Raw genomic sequence first — 25,619 nt, 5'->3', positions numbered from 1 at the left:
TGGAACTTCCAACTTGTGTCCGTTGCCCTGTCACTGGGAACCACTGAAAAGAGTCTGGCTCCATCCTCCTTCAACCCACCCTTTAGATACTTAGAAGCAATAAGAAGGTCTCCCCTCAGCCTTCTCTTCTCCAGGCCAAAGAGTCCCAGCGCTCTCAGCCTTTCCTCATAAGGGAGATGCTCCAATCCCTTAATCATCTAAGCTGCCCTATGCTGGACTCTCTCCAGTAGTTTCCCATCTCTCTTGAAGTGGGGAGCCCAGAACTGCACACAGTATTCCAGTTGTGGCCTCACCAGTGCAGAGTAGAGGGGGAGAATGACCTCCCTCCACCTACTGGCCCCAGTCAGATTCAACACTTGGCTCCAAATAGGCTGGAAAACTGTCCTTACCCCAATGCACCTCAGAAATCAATCTGCCTGAACAGGGAACTGTCAGTCTCTTTGCAAACTCATCACCAGGGGAGCTGGAAAAATATTTATAAAATCTATAGCTACTTAGAGTCCAGACGATAAAAAGCACAGCACAGGTCCCGTGAGAGAAACTGCAATGGGAAGAGGTCTTGGTTTGATTAGGTTGATGGATAACAGCTTCAAGTTAAGGGATTTCTTGAGCTACCGCAACCATTTGCTGATTGTCCTCCTCTTCCTTCCCCTTTGCTCTTCTCCTCACAAATCAATGGCAAAGGACACAAAGGGACAGACTTCCTTCATTGCATCCAAATGCCCAGTGCTTTACAGGAACACATTTTAAGGAAAAGAGCAACAGAAGTGACTGACAACATGGAAGAAGACTGGGCAATAATCCATTTAAAAAAACCCCAGACAATAAAACGACACCAGAAAATGCAATTGAAATGCCTCCTCTCTTCTTTGGCACTTGGGAAACTTCATCTGGACACTTCTCTCCCCCTCCTGGTTTCCACAGCCCAAGAAAAGACTTGCTGTGGGCCCAGCCCAAAACCTTTGGGATGATGAGGGGCACACAAGAGGCAGGCAGAGGGAGCTGCCTCTGGTCTGCATCAAGAAGAGGAGGCTCGGGGTGGACCCAGCTGGTGACTACAGCTGAACAAGTGGCACTAGGCCTAGAAGAAATCCCAGCTAGACAAAATGAAAAGATTGTCACCATGAGGCTCCTCAGACACAGCACAGCCCAGAGGGGTTGTGAAGCCTGTCCTTGAAGGTACCCAAACATGACTGAACTAAGTTCCAAGCACGGGATCCAGCTGGGGCTGCTCTGAGCAGAAGCTTGGACTGAAGACCTCCAAACGTCTCTACCAACCTCTATGCTTCTGTGGTTCTTCGAAGGTGAGCTGTCCTGCCTTCCCCAGATGGGCAGCGACAGCCACAACCTTGTGGAAGGCGGCCTGTCGCACTACCACCCAGGCCCTTACTTCAGATGAAGAGCCACTATCAAGCATGAGGGGCTTTGCCACTTGCAGGGCACTGGGTCGGTGGGAGGGCACTGAGGACCCCCAGCCCTCCTGGAACACTGTTGCCCTCTCAGGCAAGCAACATGGTGGGCAGGAGTGAGCCCCAGGAAAGAGGCTTTTGGCCCCCTCGACCCTCCTCCTCTTCCCACATTTGGGCACGTTTCAGGCCACAGCCCCCCCCCGCCCAAACATACCATAGTTGGCCACATGCATCAGCCACAGTCCCAATCAACATCACAATGGCTTCCTGATGTCATCAGCCACCTCACACTGCCTGTTCTTGGGGACCTATAAAAGCAGGGGTCCCTGCAGCTGGCCCACAGTTTGCCAAGCTTCCAGGCCCTTGGATGCCAAGCATGCTTGGAAGGAAGAGGAGCTGGAGCAGCGAGGCGCATGGCTGCCCACCTTTGTGTGGAACGCCGCAGAGCCGCTCCCCGCAACCGCAGAGGAGGCAGGCTCATCCCAGGAGGAGGAAGCAGAGGCGGCACACCACTCCTGATGGCACAAGTGCGGATGACCTCGATTCTATAATCAGAGGCATGGAGCGCTTGACCATAAGCTCACCAGGAGATGACACAAGCGCGGCTGACCTCGATTCTATAATCAGAGGCATGGAGCGCCTGACCATAAGCTCACCAGGAGATGACAGAAGCGCGGCTGACCTCGATTCTATAATCAGAGGCATGGAGCGCTTGACCATAAGCTCACCAGGAGATGGCACAAGCGCGGATGACCTCGATTCTATAATCAGAGACATGGAGCGCCTCACCATAAGCTCACCAGGAGATGACAGAAGCGCGGATGACCTCGATTCTATAATCAGAGGCATGGAGCGCCTCACCATAAGCTCACCAGGAGATGACAGAAGCGCGGCTGACCTCGATTCTATAATCAGAGGCATGGAGCGCTTGACCATAAGCTCACCAGGAGATGGCACAAGCGCGGATGACCTCGATATTATAATCAGAGGCATGGAGCGCCTCACCATAAGCTCACCAGGAGACAGCGTGGAGCCCAAGCGCATCTGCCTGCCAGGGAACAGCCAGAGCAGTGAGGCAGATGGCCGTCCACTTTGGCCACAGAGCCACTCCCTGCAACCAGGGAGGAGGAAGGCACCTGCCAGGAGGAGAAAGTGCAAGCAGCGGAGGAGGAACATCACTCCTCATGGCACAGGTGCGAGTGACCTCGCTTCCGCGATGAACGGCACTCAGCGCATGGCTGTAAGCCCACGAGAGAACGGCGTGGAGCACAAGTGCATCTGCCTGCCAGGGAGCAGCCGGCGCAGCGAGGCGGATAGCTGCTCAGCTTGCCGTGGGATGCCACAGAGCCACTTCCGGCAACCATGAAAGGGGAAGGCGCCTCCCAGGAGGAGGAAGCGCAATCGGAGAGGAGGAGGAACAACAACATCATCACCCCCCATGGCATAATTGTGACTGCCCTGGCTTCTGCAATCAAGAGCATGCAATCCACAGCATGCGATCAACTGCAACACATTTTATGTCTTTAACTTATTAAATTTAACTTATTAAATTAACTTATTAACTAAGTTGGTGAATGTAAAAGTTCTGGGACTGATCTTGCTGTTTGTGCCGTAAATAATTTAAGCAATTAAAACTCGTTCCGCTTGGTTGGTGGTGCTGTTATGGCTGGAGAGACCCATAACAATTTATTGTCATTCTATCACCCGATGAGCCCTCCCCACCTGGGAAAGGGAATTGGGTAAAACAAGGAAACCCGGGAGCTGAAGTATAAACATGTTTAGTAGAGTTAGATTAGGTAATTAACATTAACAGCACATTCTCCTTTTGCTCCTCATCACTTGTTCGTAAAAAAACCTGAAAATCAAAGAAGCGGCGGTGTGTTCACACCTCCTCCCTAAGCCCGCTCCTCGCTGCGGGTGCTGCCAAAGCGATGCCAAAAGGTGGGAATTTGGGGAAAATACCTGGCACGGTATTGAAATACAGGTCCAAAAGCCCCACGGGTGGATTTAAACCACCGCTGCCCCACGGAAGGGCTCCACGTGCGGATTCCTGCTGCAAGTCTTGCTGCTGTTCCGTATGGCTTCAAAAACCTCAAAGTTCTGACGCATAAACAGAATCTGGACCAGATTCTCTGGCACCAGGACGGCGCGCCCATGCTCCAGGGCACCTTCCCTGGCAGCGAAGGCCTGGTCTGTCAGGAGGGCGGTGGATGGGGATGGCGAGGTACTGCCGGCTCAGCTGCCCCATGGCCGGGAAGCGATGCTCATTGTTCTGCCACCAGTGCAGCGGCTGGTGCTGCGCTTGCAGAGGGGCTCCAGGATGTAGTTTTCCAGTTGCTGGTGGATCTCGGGGTTCTCTCCATGGCGTCCTTCCCCAGAAGAATGTCGTAGCTGCTCTGAGACGGGGCGCTGGCACATGGGTCCTTGCGAGCAGGCAGCTGGCTGCCAGCATCTGCGCCTGTGGCTTTGGAATCCGAGTTTGGCACCCCAGACTGGGTGGCAGATGGGGACTGGCGGTTGCAAACTCGCAACAGCATGGTTCTCACTGGCTGGTGCAGCTCGCTTCTCAGGCTGGGGCTGAGAAACCACATCTCCTGGAAGCGCTGCCCAAATCAGAGGCCTCTTTGGGTCGGGCGTCCCTTTTTTGGTTTCCTGGTTTGTGCTGGACGGGCCCTTGAGGACACTGCGTGTCCGCTGCGGTGTCCTGGTGCTGTAGTAAAATCCCTAACATGGGTTCAATTACAGCATGTCTGCCTTTACCAAAGACAGCAAACTCTCCTTTGGAGCAGGGAATTTGAACCCTCGCTTTGAATTGGACCTTTGAAACCATCTTCATGAGTGGAACTGGAATATTAAGATTTAATTTGAAAAAGGAAAGGGGATTTGGATTAGGGAAATGGAAGGTTCTGGGGAATGATTCTGAAAATTGGTGTTGGCATATTAACGAGACCCAGCAACCCGTATTGGCTTTGGACAGAGAATCAGTCAAAAGAGAAGATAGGAAAAATTAATTTGCCTCCTGCTTGGATGGCAGAAATCTACGAGAGGCAATAGAAGTCAGATGGTTGAAGAAGATCTTGCTTGGCTTTGAGTTTGCCCGGATCGGATGGCTGCAAAGCCTATTGCGAAACCCAATCATTTTTGTGATCGTAGTGATTTTTGTTTGTGTTTTGTTTAGATGTCTTAAGAGTATCGTTATCAAGCAATTATCTCAACCTTATGTATTAGTGATATGGGATAGAAAATGAGGCTCACTGAAGTACAGAAAGACTTGGCTAAGTCTCAAAGGGAGGGAATTGTTGTAGTAAAATCGACATAAACCAGGAAAATTAAATGTAAAATGTAATTGAAGCAACAAAGGAAACCTGCTGCTGCTCAAGTCCTCTCTACTGCCCCAACACTAGTTATTTACCTAATCTCAATATAGGGTAATATTTAGTAGACACGATTTCTCTATGATTCAGTTAAGGAACTACCCAGCAGACAGTGTAGCACTGTTGATAAGCAGGGTATTCCTATCAAGAGAGCGACGAACTGTAGGCCTGGTCAGCAAACCCAGAAACCCACTTGGAACTGCCAAGATCAGAGGAAAAGCAGGTAAAAGGTGGTTCCGGCCGGGGGGAGATGGTGACCACCGACTCATTGACCACCTCCCCAAACGATACCACCTATTAAAAACATAAGAGTGGAAAAAGAAGACAGAGTCTGCGCATTCATTTACGTGGGAAGCAAAGAAATCTCGACCAATCATTGGAGGGAATAACAGTGAATATGTATTAATTGTTTGAATATGTAAGAATCAATGTGTAAAATTGAAGCTGTTTGGAACTAAGGTGAGCGCTCCCATTTTGGGACAAGCACCCATTTCTGCGCATTAATGGCATAAAATTAGAAATACCTCTGCTCTGTGTGTTACTGGCTTGCCCAGCAGGTAAAGAACCCAGATTTGGGAGGACAGTGGGGTGTCCTTAAGGGGTCCTGGGCGGCCCTTATGGGGTCCTGGGGGGGACTCTTGCAGGCCAGAGGGAGTCTGGGGCAGCCCTTCAAGGACCTGGGGGTCCCCTCTGGTGCCTCTGGGGAGGGTTTTGTGGCTGGAGAGGGCCGAGCTGGTTTCAAGAGGTGCTTCCTCCCTTTCTCCAGCCCACCCAGCTCCCCTGACACCACCCTCCCCCCCAGGTTGGTGGGTGCCAGCAGTGCCAGCCTGTCCCACTGGGTCGGGCACTGAGGGGGGCACAGCCCCAGCCGCGGGACGGGAGGAGGAACCACAGCACCAGAGATAAAACGTTGGTCTCTATTTCTTTAACATTTCCCATGGGGGCACCCCAGTGTTGCGCGGCTGCACCGCAGCTGGTGCCAGGAGGGACTCCAACGTCTCCCCCTGTTTCCACAGATTACTAAAAATGATCAATAATACAGCATTGGTCACACGTTAAGGAAAGGGATACAATCAAAAGGCTTCTGTGTGAGCCGACTTGGGCAGGACGCAGGAACGACCACAAGATCACAGAAGACAAAGAAGAAATGTGATCTCAATACCTCACGAATCGGGGGGTCTCTGCAGCAACGCCCGGGCAGAGGGACACACACAGGGGATGCAGGTGCCACAGGGCGGGAGAAAGTCCTTGTTAGCAGCAGCGTGAGCTCCAACTCGCTGTTCTCGCCTGCTTTTCAAGGGTTCAAGGAGGCGTAGTTGTTACTAGTTTTTACGTAGTTTTTACAGGCCTGTGTCTTTGTAGATACTTGATGTCTTTTGTTCCCTTTTTTATTTAAAAGTAAGAAGTTTACAAGCAAACAAAAAAAACCCCACACACCTCTTCTACCTGTTTGTCACAGTAATGGAAAAAATTAATTACAAGTGAACACTTGTCTTGACGCCAGATGCTCTCTAGGCTGTATTCTGGAGATACTGAGCCCCTCTTCTATCATTGAGGCAGTGTGAAGAAACCGCCCCTGCGTATGTTAGCGTGAGATGCTGTCTGAGGGAGAGCTTTTGGCAGCATCTGTGGGATTGAATTAAACAACACCAGTGAGTATTCCCATGACCTGGACCTTGATCATCGGTACTGCTAAACCATTTGGAGGTTTAAAGGTGTTCGGTGAAGGGGCAAAATAATTTTGGCAGAAAATATAGTTTAGTTTTTGAAAGAAAAGTACTGCTTTCAGGATGAGAACACGGTTTGCCTGACTGTTGATAGCTTTAATGTTTTCATGTATGTGCTGGCAGTATTAAGAGAGTGGAGGAGAAGCACAAAAGGGGAAAATGGCCACAGCTGGGAATGACTGCTATTTCCATTTTTATTGCCTCTATGCACAGGTAGGTGCTGTAGATTTTAGAGTGGTTTGTATCCTTGATTTTCTTGACATGTCATGTTGAAAGGGAGGTTTATTGTGTAAAGTTAGAAGTTGGTATGTCACTCTGCCTGGGTTATGGCAGCATCTGTAGATCAAATATCTGATCTTTGGAAGTGGTGAGAAGAGCTAATGATCATCTAAACTATGGGCAATTTCTCCTGGGAACTCTGCTCACATACCCAAAGAACACACAAGTTAAAAACCGCACATGAGGATAACTCATCACTTTCTTATTGAACCAACATTATATTGATTCTGAATAAATAGTCCATGTTTGTAATTTCTGCTTATAGCAACTACCTGAATTTCTGCAAAATCCGTTATTTAACACAAAGGCCTTCAAAACAGGTTTGTTCTTCAAAGAAACATTTATATTGCACCTGGTGAAAATCCGGGGGTGGGTGTAGGGCTCTCTGTCATTGCATCCATTTCAGCACTGGGGATTTAGGTGTTGATACCTGGGTGATGGCCTTTGGCTCCAGACCCCATCATGTCTCAGGGGATGGCCCAGTCGTACTGACTAGAGACCAAAAGCGGCGTGGTTTTGAGATGCTGCTCCTAGAGCCAGCTGTTAATGTCTGGAACTGGGTGAAACTGACCTTCAAATATTCAAATATTTTCAAATGTGACTTTGTTTTCCTCTAAAAAATTACACAGAAACCCATTAAGAAATAACCAGCAACTTGGCACTTACAGATGTCAGCTGGGATGTTGTTCATACCCAGGATACAAACCCAAGTGTCTATTTGTCACCATAATACTGTTATACCTGGACTACTGAATCACCTCCCCCGTTAATTAAAACCAAGAATTTTTAAAAGAGGACGTTCACATTTCAGGCAACGACTAGAGCATGGGAATCTAGCATGACTTACCCACAAAGTCGTTTTCCTCATGGGGGTTCCAGGTGCAGATTCTGTCGCTGTGAAAAAACTCTTGGCTGTGTTCACAGCAGCACACCCCGTATTAATCTGTTTAGTCATTTTTTATTGTTGTATTTACAATACCTGAAAACTGTTTTCTACTGCAGCAGAAGAACAGCAACATCTCCTGTTTCTGGGAAAGACAACCCTCAGGCTGTCTGAGGATCACTTGTGCATTCCATCATAGCAAACCTCGTTATATAAATGGACTTTTTTTGCCACCTAGCAACAGTGAGTAAAAACATATTCTCAACAATTTGTTCGTGAGAGTAAGTAGATGCAGGAGAATGTCCTCCTAGTGCTTACTTCCTGTGCTTATGTCGTATATGTTAAGGTCAAGATATGCACCATGGCAAAGAAATCAGGTATGATCTGCTATCCCAGCAAGTTGAAGGCAAAGAAAGGAATTGTATTGGCATTTGAATAGGGTTGCGTATGATTTTTTTTAGCTGTCATTTTAGGGATCTTCCTAAGTGTCAGTGACATGAAAGATGAACTCGCAAACAGCAATTTAGGTTGCCAAGGTCCACAGAGTAAAAGTGTTGCTTTACTTGGGTATTTGCTAGATCAAATCCTTCTAGTAGTAAAAGTGGTGAGTAGGCAGGTGATGATGTAAGAGAAACGAAAAGTAGTGTGTGTGGTGGTGGGAGGAGGTTGGTAGGGCCACGAGCAGCAATATCTGTTGACAGAGCACAACATGTGAGATGGATGAGACCCCCCTCAGACAGATAACATCAGATTACAATGCTGTGTGTGCAGGTGTACTTCCAGTTCATTGTTTCGAATAAATTTTTCAGGCTTGAACACTGGATGCAGGCTATTGAAGTACAGTACTAGTGTACAAGGCAGTATAATATCTGAAAATCAGAGTATTTATGGAAAAAAAAAATTATAAGTTGGGATTTTTCCCTCAGTCCATTCTAAGAAGAGCTCTTGTCTACCAGGAGTCCTAGTAGACAGCCGGAACCTGGAACGGGGTAAGACTCCAGGGCAGGGAACCAAGACAGATGTCAGAAATCGGGGGAAGCCAAAGTGAGAGCAAGTCATCGAACCATAGAATAATATAATAGTTTAGGTTGGAAAGGACCTTAAAGATAATCCTGTTCCAACTCCCCTGCCATGGGCAGGGACACCTCCCACTAGACCAGGTTGCTCAAAGCTCCATGCACCCTGGCCTTGAACACCTCCAGGGATGAGGCATCCACAACTTCTCTGGGCAACCTGGGCCAGTGCTCAGCAACCTCAGAGTGAAAAATTTCTTCCTCATGTCTAATCTAAATCTCCCCTCTTCCAGTTTGAAGCCATTACCCCTCATCCTATCACTACATGCCCTTGTAAAAAGTCCCTCTCCAGCCTTCTTGTAGGCCCCCTTCAGATGCTGGAAAGCTGCTATAAGGTCTCCCCCGAGCCTTCTCTTCTCCAGGCTGAACACCCCCAACTCTCTCACCCTGTCCTCCCAGCAGAGGTGCTCTGATCATCTTCGTGGCCCTCCTCTGGACCCACTCCAACAGGTCCATGTCCTTCTTATGTGGAGGCATCCAGAGCTGGACACAATAGTCCAGGTGGGGTCTCAGAAGAATGGAGTAGAGGGGCAGAATCCCCTCCCTCGCCCTGCTGGCCACGCTTCTTTTGATGCAGCCCAGGATATGGTTGGCCTTCTGGGCTGTGAGCACACGTTGCCGGCTCATGTTGAGCTTCTCGTCGGTCAGCAACCCCACGTCCTTCTCCTCAGGGCTGCTCTCCATCCATTCTCTGCCCCGCCTGCATTTGTGCTTGGGATTGCCCCGACCCAGGTGCAGGACCCTGCACTTGGCCTTGTTGAACTGCATGAGGTTGGTGTGGGCCCACCTCTTCAGCCTGTCCAGGTCCCTCTGGATGGCATCCCTTCCTTCCAGCGCGTCAACCACTCCAGGCAGCTTGGTGTCAATGAGAAACTTGCTGAAGGCGCACTCAATCCCACTATCCATGTCACCGACAAAGATTGGTTCCCTTTAATCCTGACTCATAAATTCTCTGTCGGCTCCTCATCTATCCCTAGGTGGAGCTCCATGCACTCACTCCAGGTGGTCATGGACATAGAGGGCAACACCCCCTGCTTGTTTCCCCTGCCTGTCCTTCCTAAAGGGCCCGTATCCCTCTATTCCAACACTCTAGACATAGGAGCCATCCCACCACGTCTCTGTGATGCCAATGAGATCATAGACCTGGAGGTGTGCACACGTCTCTAACTCCTCTTGTTTACTCCCCACGCTGTGTGCGTTTGCATAGAGGCACTTAAGCTGGGTCCCCGTTGAAGGTGACTTAGTGGCTGGAGTGGCTGCAGTTCCTTTGTGCTGTTCTCCAGGTGGCCTTCCTTTGAGGTGTTTACCTGTGTTTCCCCATTGGCTCCTATTGCCTCAGGAGCCCCTGGCTCCTCTTCATAAGACTACGAGTGTGCTGCAGTATACCCAGCACATCTTGGAGCAAGAGGCTGAGGGCCCTCGCTCGCGCCCCATCCCTCATACCTTGGAGTGTCGTCCCTTGGCTTGTCACAGCCATCCTGATAACACCCTGCGAGTGTCCCTGCACTGGCCCAGCCTTTCCTGCCCCAGAAAAGCTCCAGAAAGGCCCAGTTTGCGGCCAAAAAGGGGTTCCGCTGCGGCCCTGCCTGTACCAGCACTGCTCATTTCAGCGAGTCGGCATGGCGTGTCATAGATGGATGAAGAAGTGGACTAAACCAGAGTTGTTCCTGGGCCTTATCTCCAGAGCTGTGGACAGGTGTCACCAGAGAACTCCAGAGAGACCTCTAGTCAGAAGCAAACGCCTTGAGTTCCTGAAATTCCCCCAGGAAAGGGTAGCCTGTCATATCTGGGCATGTTGAGCCTAACTAACCCCATGGCAAGGGGTTGTGTGCTCTTTCTGTGAGTGCCCATACTGCTTCTAGTGCAGTTTCCACTTTCCCCGTGTCGGCGCCAGGCAGCTGGTGCTGCCGTGCCCACCACATAGGCATGACATTGGGTCTGGTGTGAGTCAGAGACTGTGCCTAAGAGGCACTGCGGACAAGGGCATCCTGTAGAAGAGCAACGTCCAACAATCAGAAAGAGAAAATGGACGCGGGCCTTTTCCTTTTTACTGCAATATGGATGAATTCAAAGTTTGTGTGCTGCACAATAACATTGCAAATATGAAAAGTGCATTGATTCGTTTTAATACTTAGAAATCTTGTTAAACAAATTTAAGTTTGATTTGGCTTACACTACCCAGGGCTAATAATATCCTATTCTGGACACTGACAAAGGCTCTATCAAGGTAAAGTGTTGTATCTTACTTTCTCTGGCATGAAATACAACAAATCTGATCTGCAGGAGTGTTATTGAAATGGGTTTGCTAGGATACACATGCTGCTCCTAGGCAAGCAAGAGATGCGGAAGAATAACAGCAAGTGGAATAACAGAAAATGCCCACGCTTCATCTTATTTCTTTGATATTTTTAATATAATGCACAGAATCCTGATTGTATATAGAGCTGAAAATTGATCAGCTTGAACAACACAAATAGACTTACCATTTTTCATCATTTTTATTTTCAGTCTGTTGCATCTTTGTAAAAGTATGTTTCAGAATGAGGTATTCAACCGCCGCCTGGACACGGCCCTGGGCAGCCCGCTGCAAGGTGGTCCTGCTGGAGCAGCGGGGCTGGCCCAGACGACCTCCAGTGATTGGGGATGGCCTTCCTCTTCACTGCGATTCTGTGATTCTGAAATTGGTGCTGGGAGGGATAAGCAGTGCAGCACACTGGAAAGCGTCTTGTTCATGACTGCCTCCCTCTGTCGGGAAGGCTGCGTGTGTGTTCTGTACCGAGACGCTCGGCACCTACGTCTGTCTGTCCAGGTGCACCGAGCGAGGTGAAAAAGAGCATAGTGTCAGAAGTGACTTTAGGAACTTTTGTGAGCTTAGCCACGTTGGATGGGGATTACAACTCTGGAATGAAAGCACAGTCGTGTTAGGGAATAAGCGTAGGGGGCAGCGGGGTCACGTGGCTCCAGTGTCAAATTCTGATCTGTGGTGTTTGCTTTGTTGTTTCTGGTGGTGGTTTTTCTGTTTGTTTGCTTGTTTTTTAAAGGGAAATCAAAGCTATGGTCTGCATCAGGTACAGGACCTTAGCTGTTGGGGTCTGTTGGGACAGAGAGCTGAAATTCTGTCTTCTTCTCACCTCTGCTGTAGATTTGTGCTTGCAGAGCATCTGCACAAACTCGGCAAGACAATCTGTAGGCTGCACTTGAGTGAAATGAGACCGCCTCTGTTACGCTAGTGGCTTTCTAGAGTAAAACTTAGGGTTTGGGTTAAATGGAGGGGTTTTGCCTAAAACATCGGGGGGAGGCTTTCTGCCTACGTGGGAAAGACCCAAGCCAGTGGTACTCACTAATCACCTGCTGACTCACTCACTAAATCCTCTTTCTGCAGGAGTAAAATACGGCAAAATACGAATTCACTGAAGCTGACTACTAAGGCACAGAAAGTGACCTTCCATCTACTGCTCCTCCAGTCCTTGTGAGTTGCTTGCTGTTGTTCTGGGGAAAATGTCACCGAACCAGTCCTTAATAAGAATACATTAATATTATTAATAATACAATTTATTATAATTATACATCGAATTATATTTTTATATGAATAACAATATAATGTAATAATAAAAAGACATGATTATCTATTATTAGTCTGCTAATATTACAAGTCTAATAATTTTTTGTTGCTATGAATAATAATTCAATTAATAATGATTGAATTGTGGCTGACAGATAGAGCTCAGAGGGTTGCGGTTAGTGTTGCAGAGCTTAGTTGGAGGTGAGTAAGAAGTGGTGTCCCTCAGGGGTCAGTACGGGGTGCAGTCCTATTCAATATAGTCATCAATGACCTGGATGAAGGGATAGAGTGTACCATCAGCAAGTTTGCTGATGTCAGAAAACTGGGAGGGGTGGCTGACACACCGGAAGGCTGTGCCACCATACAGCGTGACCTGGCCAGGCTGGAGAGTGTGGCCAGCAGGTGGAGGGAGGTCATCCTGGTCAAAGTGTTCCTCTTTTCAAAAGGCCTTATTCAGCACTGCCTCATCTGTCCATTCAGAGGAGTGAGTGCCAGTGATTCTTCCTACTCTCTGTAGTTGGAAGATGCTCTTGGAAGAGAGAGTCTTTCCTACTTTCTTGTAGTTGGAAGATGTCAACCTCCGCAGAAGATTTTTCCTAAAAGGCACAATCTATTTATTTAATGATTCCTTCAATATAATGATTTAAAAACTGTACCTGCTGGTCTCAACCTGGACTTGATATTCTAGTTCCCTCCGAATAAAATAATTTTCTTGTCTGCAGATGCCCCATTGCCACAGGGTGTACAAGAAGGGATTCTGCCTCCGGCCCATCATCAAGAATCACTCAGAAATCAAAAGAATATTTTACTACCCGTTCACCCTCCACTGATTATAAACCTCAACGACGAGGAGGATGAAGAGGATGACAAAGAGGAAGAGAACTGTAAAGAGTTTTTTTCTCTCTTTTACAAGGAAGCAGAATGGGTTTTTTGGACTCTTGCAGTGTATACATCACAACTGATGTATTATAATAACAATTACATTGTTAGAAAAGAGTTGTTGACAAGTTTTGGAAATAGCTTCCAGCTAATCCTCAAAATATTGGAACTGGTAGTCCCCAGATGTGAGTGAGGCAATGTTTTCTAACCCCTGTGAAATGCCTAGCTGTATATTTCAATGGTGGTACAATTCACTTCTTTTTCATTCAATGAAGTTTAAAATGTGATCCACTATTCAGATGATGTGATCCACCATTCAAAAATTCTCAGAATTTGGGGATGAAATCACAAATTCAGGAGGTACTTCTTTCCCGGGAAACAAACTTTGGAACAGGGGCTCTACACACTCATCACTGAAGGTGAAGTCACAGGTTTATTTACAAAAGATAGCCGAGTGACTTCAACTTAAATAATTTGTTTGACTGATTTCCTAAACTCTGAAGGCAGTCTCATTTTATTGCAGAAAGTTACTCTCGAGTCTAGCGAAGAGAAACCAGACAAAACTCTTCACTAGATTAACTGCAGTGTCTATATGTATATATTTACATTATTATTTATTCCCTTTTTGTGAACTGTAGTTAAACCGTTGACTATATCTCACTCAGAGATGAGAGATTCAGAGTGATGGAATGAATTGCACATTCCCAGAGCGTGAGAGAACAACCTACTCTCCTGCATGCACCCTGCAAATGACGGTGCTAGTTCTCAGGCAGCCCTGAGCCGCCTTTCCTTTTCCCGCTGTCCTTCGGGTGAGCGGGCAGGGCTGCCTGTTAGGGCCTCCAAACTCGGTTTCAGTCTGAGTTGGCCACGTTAACTTCAACAACAGAAAGAGCAGGGCTTTGCTCGTCTTAGTAGCCTGAACTGAGACAGATAAGGAGCGCTCATTTCACCAGCTCTGCTGGCAGGCGTTACAGGACAGTAACTTTGGGCAGAGATTTTGTGACAAGCGCTCCCTGGGGACATGTTTAGTCACAAGATTTCCTTTTGGGTGTAAATGAAGGACTGTTTTGCCAACAAGTACTGAAGATTTTTTTTCACTCATTTAAACCAACAAACATTAACTTCTTAATAGGTGTTGTAACTGCAATTCCATTGCACTTGGCAATACCTAATATTACGGAATCATTTTTCTGCCCAGAAGCAGAGGTTGCAGTCAGAAAAGAAACACCTATGACAGAAATGAAATTCATTATGGTATTTGATTCTTAAGAATTATTGAAGGCCTTTGTATAGATAACTAGTAATCTTTTAAAAATCTGTCCTATAGATGTTTCTAATTGGGTGCCTAAGACTGCTGCAGATATTGAAGAGGAAAGAGCAATAAAGGAAATGTGCTATAAATCTGGTAAGTATGGAATTAGTCACTCCTTCCTAAACAGCAGTGCTGCCAATATAGTAAACTTTGCATTTTTTTTCCCTCTTGGAATATATTTAGCTGAGTATTACAAGATTCCGTACCCTCATGAACACCAATCAACAAAAACTGTGTCTTCACCTCAGGAAAAGGAGCTATTACCCTTGGAAGCGACCGGGCGAGACTTGCAGAAGGCAAGTACTTTCCATCTTCTCAGACAATGTTTACCAGTTTTTAAATTACTGTTAGAGGGAGAAACTATGACATCATTTGCCCATCCTCCCCGCTTTTTGAACTTAGTGATGATGAAAGATAGCATATTACAAAGAGGATAGAAACACTTTTAATTTTCCCCCATATATATAGGGGATCAGGCCTAGTTACCAGGGGGTGAGGCCTAGTCAGCATGGGTTTATGGAAGGCAGGTCCTGCCAAACGAACCTCATCTCCTTCTATGACAAGATAACCAGAATATTGGATGAGGGAAAGGCTGTTGGTATTGTATACCTGGACTTTCGAAAAGCATTCGATACTGTCCCCCATACAATTCTCGTGGAAAAACTGGCTTCGCAGGGCCTGGATGAGCATACGATCCGCTGGATCAAGCACTGGCTGACTGGAAGGTCCCAAAGAGTGGTGCTCAGTGGATTTAAATCCAGCTGGCGGACAGTCACAAGTGGTGTGCCTCAGGGCTCAGTGTTGGGACCATTTCTGTTCAACGTCTTTATTGATGATCTCGATAAGGACATAGGGTGTATCATCAGCACGTTTGCAGATGTCACCAAGTTAAGCAGGAGTGTTGATTCCCAGGAGGATAGGGAAGCTCTACAGAGAGACTTAGATAGATTGGATCATTGGGCCAACATCAATGGTATGAGTTTCAACAAGGGCAAGTGTCAGGTCCTGCACTTGGGCCACAATAACCCCATGCAGCGCTACAGGCTTGGGGAGGTGTGGCTGGAAAGCTGCCGGGCAGAAAGAGACCTGGAGGTTCTAATTGACAAGGGGTTGAATATGAGCCGGCAGTGTGCCCAGGTGGCCAAGAAAGCCACCGGCATCCTGGCTCGTATTAGAAATAGCGTGGCCAGCAGAAGTAGGGAGGTGATTGTGCCCCTGTACTCAGCACTGGTGAGGCCACACCTCGAGTATTGTGTCCAGTTTTGGGCACCTCAATACAAGAGAGATATCGAGGTGCTGGAGGGAGTGCAGAGGAGGGCAACGAAGCTGGTGAAGGGCCTAGCAAACAAATCATATGAAGAGCGATTGAAGGAGCTGGGACTGTTTAGTTGGAGGAGGAGGAGGCTGAGGGGAGACCTCATCACTCTCTACAACTATTTGAAAGGGCACTGTAGAGAGGTTGGTGCTGGTCTCTTCTCACAGGTAATTAATGACAGAACAAGAGGGAATGGCTTCAAGCTCCAACAGGGTAGAGTTAGACTGAACATTAGGAAAGAATTTTTCACAGCAAGAGTGGTCGGGCATTGGAATAGACTGCCCAGGGAGGCAGTTGAGTCACTATCCCTGGATGTGTTTAAGAGACGTTTAGATGTGGTGTTGGGGGATATGGTGTAGGGGAGAACTTTGTAGAGTAGGGTAGATGGTTGGACTCGACGATCCCAAGGGTCTCTTCCAACCTAGACAATTCTATGATTCTATGATTCTATGATTCTACATATATTGTCACACACGTGGTGACTCCCTGTAACAATTGAGTGTAGATGGAAAAGGTGGAAATGGGCTGTTAACCCTTCGTGTACTTTCCTGAGATATACAACATATGTCTTTCATAGAGTTTTTCTTCATGATCAAGATTTGTGTGGTCTAAGTTTAGCCACCCTAAGGTTAGGAATGTAGTTTAAATTTCTCATGTAGGCTCTCTGTTGGAAATGGAGAGATATAGGCACTCTTTTGGGGCTATTTATTGAATCATAAGACAGTGCCAAAGACAGGTGGGAGGACTCACTTTCCCAGAGGTGCTCCGTGCTCTCTGCTGGCTGTCTTGAGTGTCTACAGGATTAGATGCAGTGATACACCAAACTTTTATATTACTAAATGTAGATTAAATAAATACCCCCTTGAAGTGTCTTGTAAAAGGTAGTAACAAGAGAGTTCTGTTTTGTTTTGAATGTTGGGCTTTATCCAACATAATTAAGGTCAGAGGAAGACAAGCTAATAAATATTTACCTCCTTTAATATGTTTCTCCTTATTCTTGGCCAAGTGGCATGACTGAAGAAAATATAATTAGTTTATTCAATGAATCAGTAACAATATAATTCCACTATAGGAGGGAGAGTTATGTTCTTAACATGACAAGACACCAGAGTAATCAGTAGATTAGGCATGAAGAATTGCCACTGACCTGCCACTTTTAATAAAAAAGAATATTATTGTTTGTTTTGTGTAAATGTGCGGGATAAAATCTTGATAATACTGAGTCGTTGTTGGGATGGACACTACACTGGACATCAAGTTGCAGCAATCCAATTTCTTTATTTAACAAGCAGTGCTTTTTTATATTCTCTTACCCAGGTGCTTATCTATGCATATATTCTAGCATTCTACTTTTGCCCGATACGCTCTCACGTCACACGCTGTTCATGCTCTGGTCAAAGCCAGGATGTTTGCCAACCCTTATCTTTTTACTTAGCTCTTCTCAGGACTCCCCAGTCTCTTCAAGGGTACACGGATATCTGCTCAAGGTCAATGTTAAACTCGCATTCTGATCCCTCGGACCAGCCAAGGTTTCCCACAGGATAGAATACCCTGTTGGTCAGTTTTGGGTCACCTGTCCTGTCCGCTCCTCCCTCCAGGTGGGACCCCACTATGCTTTTCCGCTTCCGACCCTCCGACGGGGCAAATAACAAAGTTGGTTGGCCTTGGGGATTATAGCAATAAGTATAAGCAGGAGCCTCTCTGCATCCCACGCCCGGGCATCAGCTGTAAACATTGGTCTGATCTCTCTGAGAGAGTGAACACTGTCTGCACAATATGCAGTTATTTTAGTAGTTAGAAGAGGCCCCGCTAAGAAGCGAAGTTACTGAACGAAATTCGTTCTGTTTTACCTCAAACCAGGACAGTCTCCATCCACAACCTTGGGGGATTCCTCATATACAGGGGTGAAGAGGTGGAGGGTCAGATGTACACATGCGGCACGGGCTGCGTTAACCCCTGTGCCTCCCACTGGAGGAATGATCACAGGCAGACGCACTGTGAACCAAACATCAAACCTTTAATGAATTAAGAAAGAGAGAGAGATGTGGGAGAGGTCTGGGGCTGGAGTGGGTGGGTGCGGGTCGCATGCGGTGGGGATGCGTGCTCCACGCCTTCTCTATCAGCCCATGAAGAGAGGCTGGGGGAGCGTGGGGCACTTTGGCCCCCAGCATCCCCCAGGGTTCTGGGTCGCTTGGTGGCCATGGTGTTGCCATCAGATGCCCTCCGCTTGTTGCTGCCCATGTGCTGCCTGGAGAGCCCTGGGTGGGTGTTTGGGCACACACTCCATCACAAACCTGGAAAGAAGGAGAAGACACCCACATGACCCATGGCACCACCAGCACTTGCCACTTGCTGCGGCCACCTGCCCGCAGGCAGAGTTAGTCATTGCCATGAAGGCCATTGTCTTCCCAAGTCTACCATATCCCATCCCCAAGGACGGGCCTGGGAAATAGAGTCGCCCAGCAAAGAAGTCCAGGCCACCACGGGAAGAAATGTCATCCAAATTCCTCTGTCTTTCCCCTCAGAGCCGCCTTATTGGAGTGACTGCGGCCTGGGGACATCATCAAGAGTCACCGCCTGGTGTCCCCAGAGGAGGACACCCATGGTGGCACAAGGAGGAGATGCTACCTTGGCCATTGGCATCAAAGAGCAGCTACAGCCGCCAACGTACTCACTTGGGAAAGAGGATGACATGGCCGGAGAAGCTCAGTGAGGCCACGGGTACCACTGGGGACACAATCATGTCCAGCAGATGGGGGACCTGCAATGGAGGAACACAAAGATTCAGGACATCCTCAACGTGGTTGAAGCACTCCACACTGGAGGATGCCAAAGACAGCAGGACATCCTCAGTGTGGTTGAGGGTCTCAGTGTTGGAGGAGGCCAAAGATGGCAGGATGTCCTCAGCATGGCTGAGCTACTCAGTGTTGGAGGAGCCCAAAGATGGCAGGACATCCCTCAACGTGGTTGAAACACTTCACACTGGAGGAGGCCAAAGATGGCGGGACATCCTCCACATGGCTGAGGCACTCAAGTGTCGGAGGAGCTTGAGGCAGCAAGTGTTGGCAGGACCGTAACTCTCACCTGGACCGAGTGGCTGAACGTGTCCTGAGGGACCCCACACAAGCAGTGCCAGAACACTGCCGTGGGACCGCACACACCACAGAGAAACCGAAACGCTCACCTTGAAGGCAACCTTCTCCAAGTTCTCCTTCCCAGACAGCCTCTCCAGGAAGCTGCGGTAGAATTTCACGTGCACTTTCGTGCCTTCGATGAAGAGCACCCCCACCTCCCTCAGGATGAGGGCCACATTCTCCCCCTTCCCCAGGCAGTGCGAGAGGAGGGTCGTGGTGCCTTGGATGCAGTCCACCACTTTCTGCCGGGACACAGCGGCTGCCACGGCCACCTTGGAGTACTTGAGGGGCTCCATCTCCTTGTTGCCTGGAAGAACCACAGGAGAAGGATGGAGATGCTCACCCGGTGGCCCGTGTCCTACAGCTTGTGCGTCACAATCATTGCATTGCCCCAAAAAAACTCAAAACCACTCAATTATTGGACTTTGGAGTTGCTTCAGAGAAGATGACCGTGCAGTCAGCCATCTTACCGGGCAGGTAGTCCTTGTTGTCCATCAGGTTGTGGACAACAGCAAGGTTCCTGGCCAGGTGGAACACCGGCTTCTGGATAGTCACGGTTTCATCTCCGACCTGGACGTGTTCGGGGACAGTGCCAAAGAAGCCGAGGGTGGGAATTCGGACGCCCTGCAAGTGGACGAGAAGGGTGGGAGGGTGAGGACTAGCCAGAGGGAAGATCTGGAGGTGACCTCCCCCATCCAGGGATGGTGCTTCAGGCTGGATCCTGCCCTCTCCCACGGTTCGGAGGCACGAGCTGGGCGGTGGGGAGAACTTTGGGGAGGAGATGTTGAGTCCTTCCCCTCCTCAGGAGAAAAAACCAGCACTGGAGTTTGGGCAGAACCAGGACAAGGACATCCTGGGGGGGTCTCCAGTGACCTGGATCAGCCCTACCAGAGGTGACACCAACGTTGCACAGGCCCCGTTTGGCCGTCAGTGGGGACTTTTGGGGTGAGATTCCTGTTTTCTGAGGAGTTGAAGGGTGAGAGCAGGCCACGCCCCAGGGGGATCCCACCACCCCTCATGGTGCATGAGGAGGACGCGGGTGTTGCACCACCTTGTGGAGCAGGAGTTGGTCTTGAATGTAGCCAGCCACTGCATCCCAGACAGCCGTTCGCTCTGAAAAAACAAAGAAGAACCAGGTCAGGCCCCATCTCCACCAGCTCTCAGGTCCACCCCAAACATCTCCCCCTTGAGCCGCGACGCGGTGGCAGACGCCAAGTGTCAGGGCTGGCTCCGAAATGGTGACAAGCCCTTGAGTCTTGGCTGCCGGAGAGGTGGCTGCGGTTGGCCGTACCTTCAGCGGTGACGCTGGACATAGCGAAGGTGTGCTCCATCCCATCCCAGAAGTCCATCTTGGTCCGCTTCACGCTGGCGGGTCGGTTCTTGGTGGCGACAGCCATGTTGGAGGTCGTCTTACGGATGTTCCTGCAAAGTGTGGGACCCACCACCCGGTGGGCCCTTTTATACCCCCCGCTCTGAGTGGGTGTGCCACGCACCTCTTGTGACATCAGGGTGACATGTTCATTGCTGATTGACTGACCGTGGTGACACGGCAACCGCCAACCTCTGGTGGGGTGGCCATTAGCAGGGAGAGCTTCAAGCAGCTCAGGATGCTCCAAGCCCCGTCCAACCTGACCTCGGACCTTCCAGTCATGGACACACAGACTGGTTTGGCTTGGAGGGGACATTTGAAGGTCCATCTCGTCCAACCTCCCCTGTCATTGGCAGGGACATCTTCTAGTAGAGCAGGTTACTCAACGCCCCATCCAACCGGACCTTGGATACATCCACTCAGACCCACAGAATGGTTTGCATTGGTTGAGTTGGATTTTTGGGTGGTTTGGGTTCCAACAGACCAGGTTGGTCCCAGCCCTGTCCAATCTGACCTTGAACCCCTCCAATCAGACTCATAGAAGGTTTGGGTTGGTTGAGTTGGATTTTTGGGCTGGAAGGTTTGGGAACCAGTAGAGAAGGTTGGTCCCAGTCTCATCCAGCCTTACGTTGGACACTTCCAGTCATAGACCCGCAGAATGGTTTGTGTTGAAGGGGACCTTTGAAGGTCCATCCAGTCCAACCTCCCCATCATCGGCTGGGACACCTTCCAGTAGACCAGGTTGGTCCCAGCCCCATCCACCCTGACCTTGAACACCTCCAACCAGACCCAAAGAACAGTTTGGATTGGATTTCTGGGTGGTTTGGGTTCCAGTAGATGGGGTTGGTTGCAGCCCCATCCAACCTGACCTCAGACACTTCCAGTCATGGACCCAAAGACTGGTTTGGGTGGGAGGGGACCTTGGAAGGTCCATCCTGTCAAACCCCCCAATCACTGCAGTGGCCGAGAATAAAAGTAGTGCCACGAGTGGGGCGGGTGCGCCTGCGATATTGTATCTCATCCTATTGTATTATTTTATCTCTTTCATTTATTTTGTTTTTTCCTTTATGGTATTTTATTTTATGTTATTTTATTTTGCTCTATTCATTTTATTTTTATTTTATTTTATTTTATTACTTTATTTTACTTTATATTTGATTTTACATTTTACTTTATTTTCTTTTACTTTGTATTATTTTACTTTATTCTCCTTTATTTTCTTGTATGTTATTTTCTTTTACCTTATTTTCTTGTATAATTTTATTTTACATTATTTTACTTATTTTTTTTCTTTTTCTTTATTTTATTATATTCATTATTTTTCTTTCTTTTATTTTATTATATTCATTATTATTCTTTATTTTATTTTCTTTATTGTATTTTCTTTTACCGTATTTTATTTTTCTTTGTTATTTTATTTTATGTTATTTTATTCTTTATTTTACTTTGATTCTATTATACTTTATTATACTTCATTTTATTCTATCCTATTCTATTTATTTTACTTTATTTTACTATTTCCTCCCCCCGTCCCCTCAGCAGCCCCACATTCCCCCCTCCCTGCCCTTCACCCCCTCTCCCCTCTCCTCCCCCGGGACACGGATTTGGCCGTTCCAGACTGTCCAGGATGGGCACAGGGGGAGGGGTCTTGGAACAGGGCAAAAAAAATCCCGTGGAGGGAAACCCATGACCCCCCCCGCAAGTACATCCCCCACCCCCAAAACCCATCCCCCACCCAAATACACCTCCAAAAATTACCCCCTGCCCCCCCAATCCCATACCCCACCCCATGACCCCCACCCGAATGGGGGAGGGGGGGAGGAGGAGAAGGGGGCGGGGCCACGCTTGGTCCCTCCCCCAGTGGAAGTACCATGATTGGGGGGGGAAGGGCAGAGGGGGCGGGGTTTGTGCTTATGAGGCTCCGCCCCCCCGAGGTGGGACTGGTCAGAGAAGCTGTCCCCGGAGGTCTGACACAGCAGGGACACCCTGGCTCCACACCTCCCCAACCCCACCATGTCTCTCCTCAGCCACCTGGGAGAAAGAATTTCTTTTTGGGAAAGAAATCGGGTTTCTACAGATATCAAGATATGTCAGTTAAAGCAAGAAGGTTAAAAAAGAGAAAAAAAAGCATCATTTGCAAGATTGAAGCAATGCTTAGTTGTCAATAGTAAGATTCTGCCTTAATTCCCTTAGCATACTAGGTTTGGCAGCCACTCAGAGGTACAATGTTCACTGTGCATATCTGTGTGTCTTTGCTGTAGCTTGCGTCATGGTGGATTCCAAGTCACTGGCTCATCCCAGGCTATAGATTTGCATATGACACTGGAGTGCTACTGAGCACAAGCCAAAGTGCAGTGGATAAACCAGCAAAAAGATTTCCAGCTCTCAATTACAGTTGTAGTAAGCCTGGATGTGTCTAGGAACTGCAGGCTGGGAGGCTATCTCCCAGGGGCTCTTAACTTTTTCATGAATCTAACAAAAGTGTTGGCCTTCTGCTGTATAACATACTGAAATTATAAAAACGCCAGTGTCCCAAGATTCTGAAAGTCAGATGGAGACTTTTTGAAAAATGAGAAATTAGATCCTGATTTTCTCATTTCTTTTTCCTTACCCAGACAAATATCTGGAAAACTTCAGCTGACACATCCAACCTCCCCCCAAACATCCCAGAATCACAAATTGGGCTTGTTTGCAGAGAAGAATGTGTGCTTTTCCAGCCTGTCTTCATTTGGGGATGGAAGTAAAGGGAAAAGCATGTAGAGGGAACAAATCTGGCTACAAACTTTCCCCAGTAACCACCTGGGAAACAGGGCTTCAGGGAAACCTCCAGGCACATCACTTGAAAAAAAAAAAAAAAAAACCAACAAAAACGCCACTACTTTTTGTGTTGTGAATTTTAAAGACAATGTAATACAGCATTGGCATGGAAAACTCATAGGACAACAGTAATGTTAAATGTATTTACTGGTGTCTTCTTTAGTCATGATTAGTCATGTTTGCTAAATTACTTCTGAAGTGAACTAATTTAGTGTACCTGTACGTTCATTAATGATTGCCTAGATTGAGTACATTTAGATACAACCACTCCTTAGTAAAGCCTTCTGTGATCTTGTCCTCATTAGTGTTTAGCTGTTATTAATTGTTTGAAGTGGCCCAAGTGAGTGTTCTCCACCTACTTAGTGCATCTTCCCTCCTGACTTAGGTATATTTCTACCCCACAAAGTTTTGCGGGTGATTGTGTGGTGTTAGTTATCTTACAAAAATGATTTCCCCAGTTCACATCACTGGTCCCACTTCAGAATTTGACAAAAGCAAATGGTTGTTTTTCTGTTCTTAGGTACGAGCAAGACAGTGGTCATGACAGTGGGAGTGAAGATGCCTTCTTTGACTCATCACAGCCTTTCACACTGGTCACTTTAGGCATGAAGAAGTTCTTTATCCCCACGACACCTGCTGCCCCCAAAGATCCAGCGAGCAGAATCCTTCCCTTGCCATCATGCTTGGGCATCTGCCTCACTGTGACAAAGGCAAGCTGGGGCTTTACGACGCCGGCTGTATGAAATGCCTTTATGAGTGCGAGGTGGACTGCTCTGGCATAATGTACCCAGCATTTACCTTAATGGGTGGCGCGGCAGTTCATCTTGAGGAAGCTGTCACAGCAAAGTACGGGGAGTACCACAACGACATCTAGTGCATGAATCTCTTCCCATTGCTGTTCTGAGATGGAAAATGAGAGCTGAAAAATGCTCCCTTAGTTTTGAGTCCTGATTAGTTACATTCTACTTATATATTGCTCACAAGCCTCTGGGCCGTGCTTTTTTTAAACAAATGGTTGAGACACTTCTCACACCAGTGGGAAATGTTCTTCCAGGAACTCTCTTGACTTTCTTGTGATCTGTGTGATGCTGTTCTCCACATACTTTCCAGGAGGAAGTTTGACTAGCAACCAAAATTACTCTTCAGGGGTAGAAACGTGCCTTTTGTGTAACTTAAATCCTTACGTAGTCAGTTTTGCATTTAATGAATTCACCACTATCAGTCCAGGCGCATTTAATATATTAAAGGTGTGAGGCGTTAGACTAGTGGGTGGCTGAGTAGGTACCCCTTTAGAAGATTGTTGGGGTACAGGTTTTGGGTTCTTTCAATTCTGTTTGCCAGTTCATAATTTTAGAACTTGGGCTTCTAAATAGGCATACACGATAAAAATAGTATTACTGCCAGGATCGATGTCAAGATTCCTTGGAGGCACTTGAGGTCAGCGTAGGCCAATCTGTCGGTCCAGGTACAGTTCATGTAAGGTTCCTGTAAGACATAAAAGAAAAGAAAATCTGCTCGGTCTTATCTGACCGACGGGGTTAGAAAGAGGGCGAGATCCACCGGGTACTAATCCGGTGGATCTTTTCTGAACAATCTCTGGCTTCCCGTGCACGGGGATTTTGAGGAATAATTAGTACCATTGGTACTATCACAATTTGAGGCATTTTCACCAGCACGGGTTGTCCAGGGCAAAATCTTCCTAGGTATTTTTCTGGTTCAGTGGGAACTTTTGGAGAGACGATATTAGCAGATGCACAGAAAGCTTTCATTTTAGGGCAGCCATCTCCACTCCATCTGTTATTTAATTGGTAGATGGCATCATCCAATCTCAAATGCCAACCAGGTTCGTGAGTTTTTGCAAAATGCTTAACCAATCCATGGGTGCGTTCAACAATGCCGTTAGCCTGAGGATCGTGGGGAGTGTGAAGTACCCACCGAATCCCTTCTCCTTGGGCCCGGTCTTGTACCGCTGTAGCAGCAAAGTGTGAACCGTTATTGCTTTGGATTTCTTCTGGGAGGGGAAGTGTGCTGAACCGTCCTCTTGGGCCTTTTGCTGTGTTTTCCCCAGTAGCTGATGTAAAGTCAGTGGCCACAGTGAGACCAGATAGAATTTCTACTCCCACCAATATACATTTTTTCCCGCCTGATGGTCGCAACGGGCCAATAGAATCGATCTGCCAGGAGCGCCACGATGTTTTCTTGTCTTGAATGTGTAAGGGAGGCGCTTTACCGGGATGATCTTTACTGAGTCGCAGACAACATTGCGAACAGACGGTTACTACTTGTGCACATGGCTTAACCAACACCGGCCACCCTTGGGCGAGACCTTCTTGATATAGGTCAGCCCAGCCGGTGTGACCATGCTTAACGTGTAACCGTTCGAGTAAGCGTTCCCGTTCCTGACCATCATCCACAATACCGATTTGCTGCAGTCGCGGGAGGCTGTCTACCTGTTGGTTAAACCGAGCGGTGATCAAGTTGGAACT

General features: G+C 47.8%; 1 protein-coding gene across 1 annotated transcript in view; it reads left to right on the top strand.

Annotated features, from left to right (window-relative positions):
• LOC309684592 (acrosin-like) overlaps positions 1 to 24,007 on the top strand; it is a gene marked incomplete at both ends in the record, with an annotated part of 89,715 nt that extends 65,708 nt beyond the window's left edge. Inside the window, one exon of the mRNA XM_082500478.1 lies at positions 23,737 to 24,007. Coding sequence (XP_082356604.1) covers positions 23,737 to 24,007 — 271 coding nt within the window. The remainder of the gene's footprint in view (positions 1 to 23,736) is intronic.
• Positions 24,008 to 25,619: the final 1,612 nt, after the last annotated feature.

The sequence above is a fragment of the Vanellus vanellus genome (assembly GCF_965231255.1).
Source record: "Vanellus vanellus genome assembly, contig: HAP1_SCAFFOLD_33, whole genome shotgun sequence".
Taxonomy (NCBI): domain Eukaryota; kingdom Metazoa; phylum Chordata; class Aves; order Charadriiformes; family Charadriidae; genus Vanellus; species Vanellus vanellus.
This window is presented reverse-complemented; position numbering and strand designations above follow the sequence as displayed.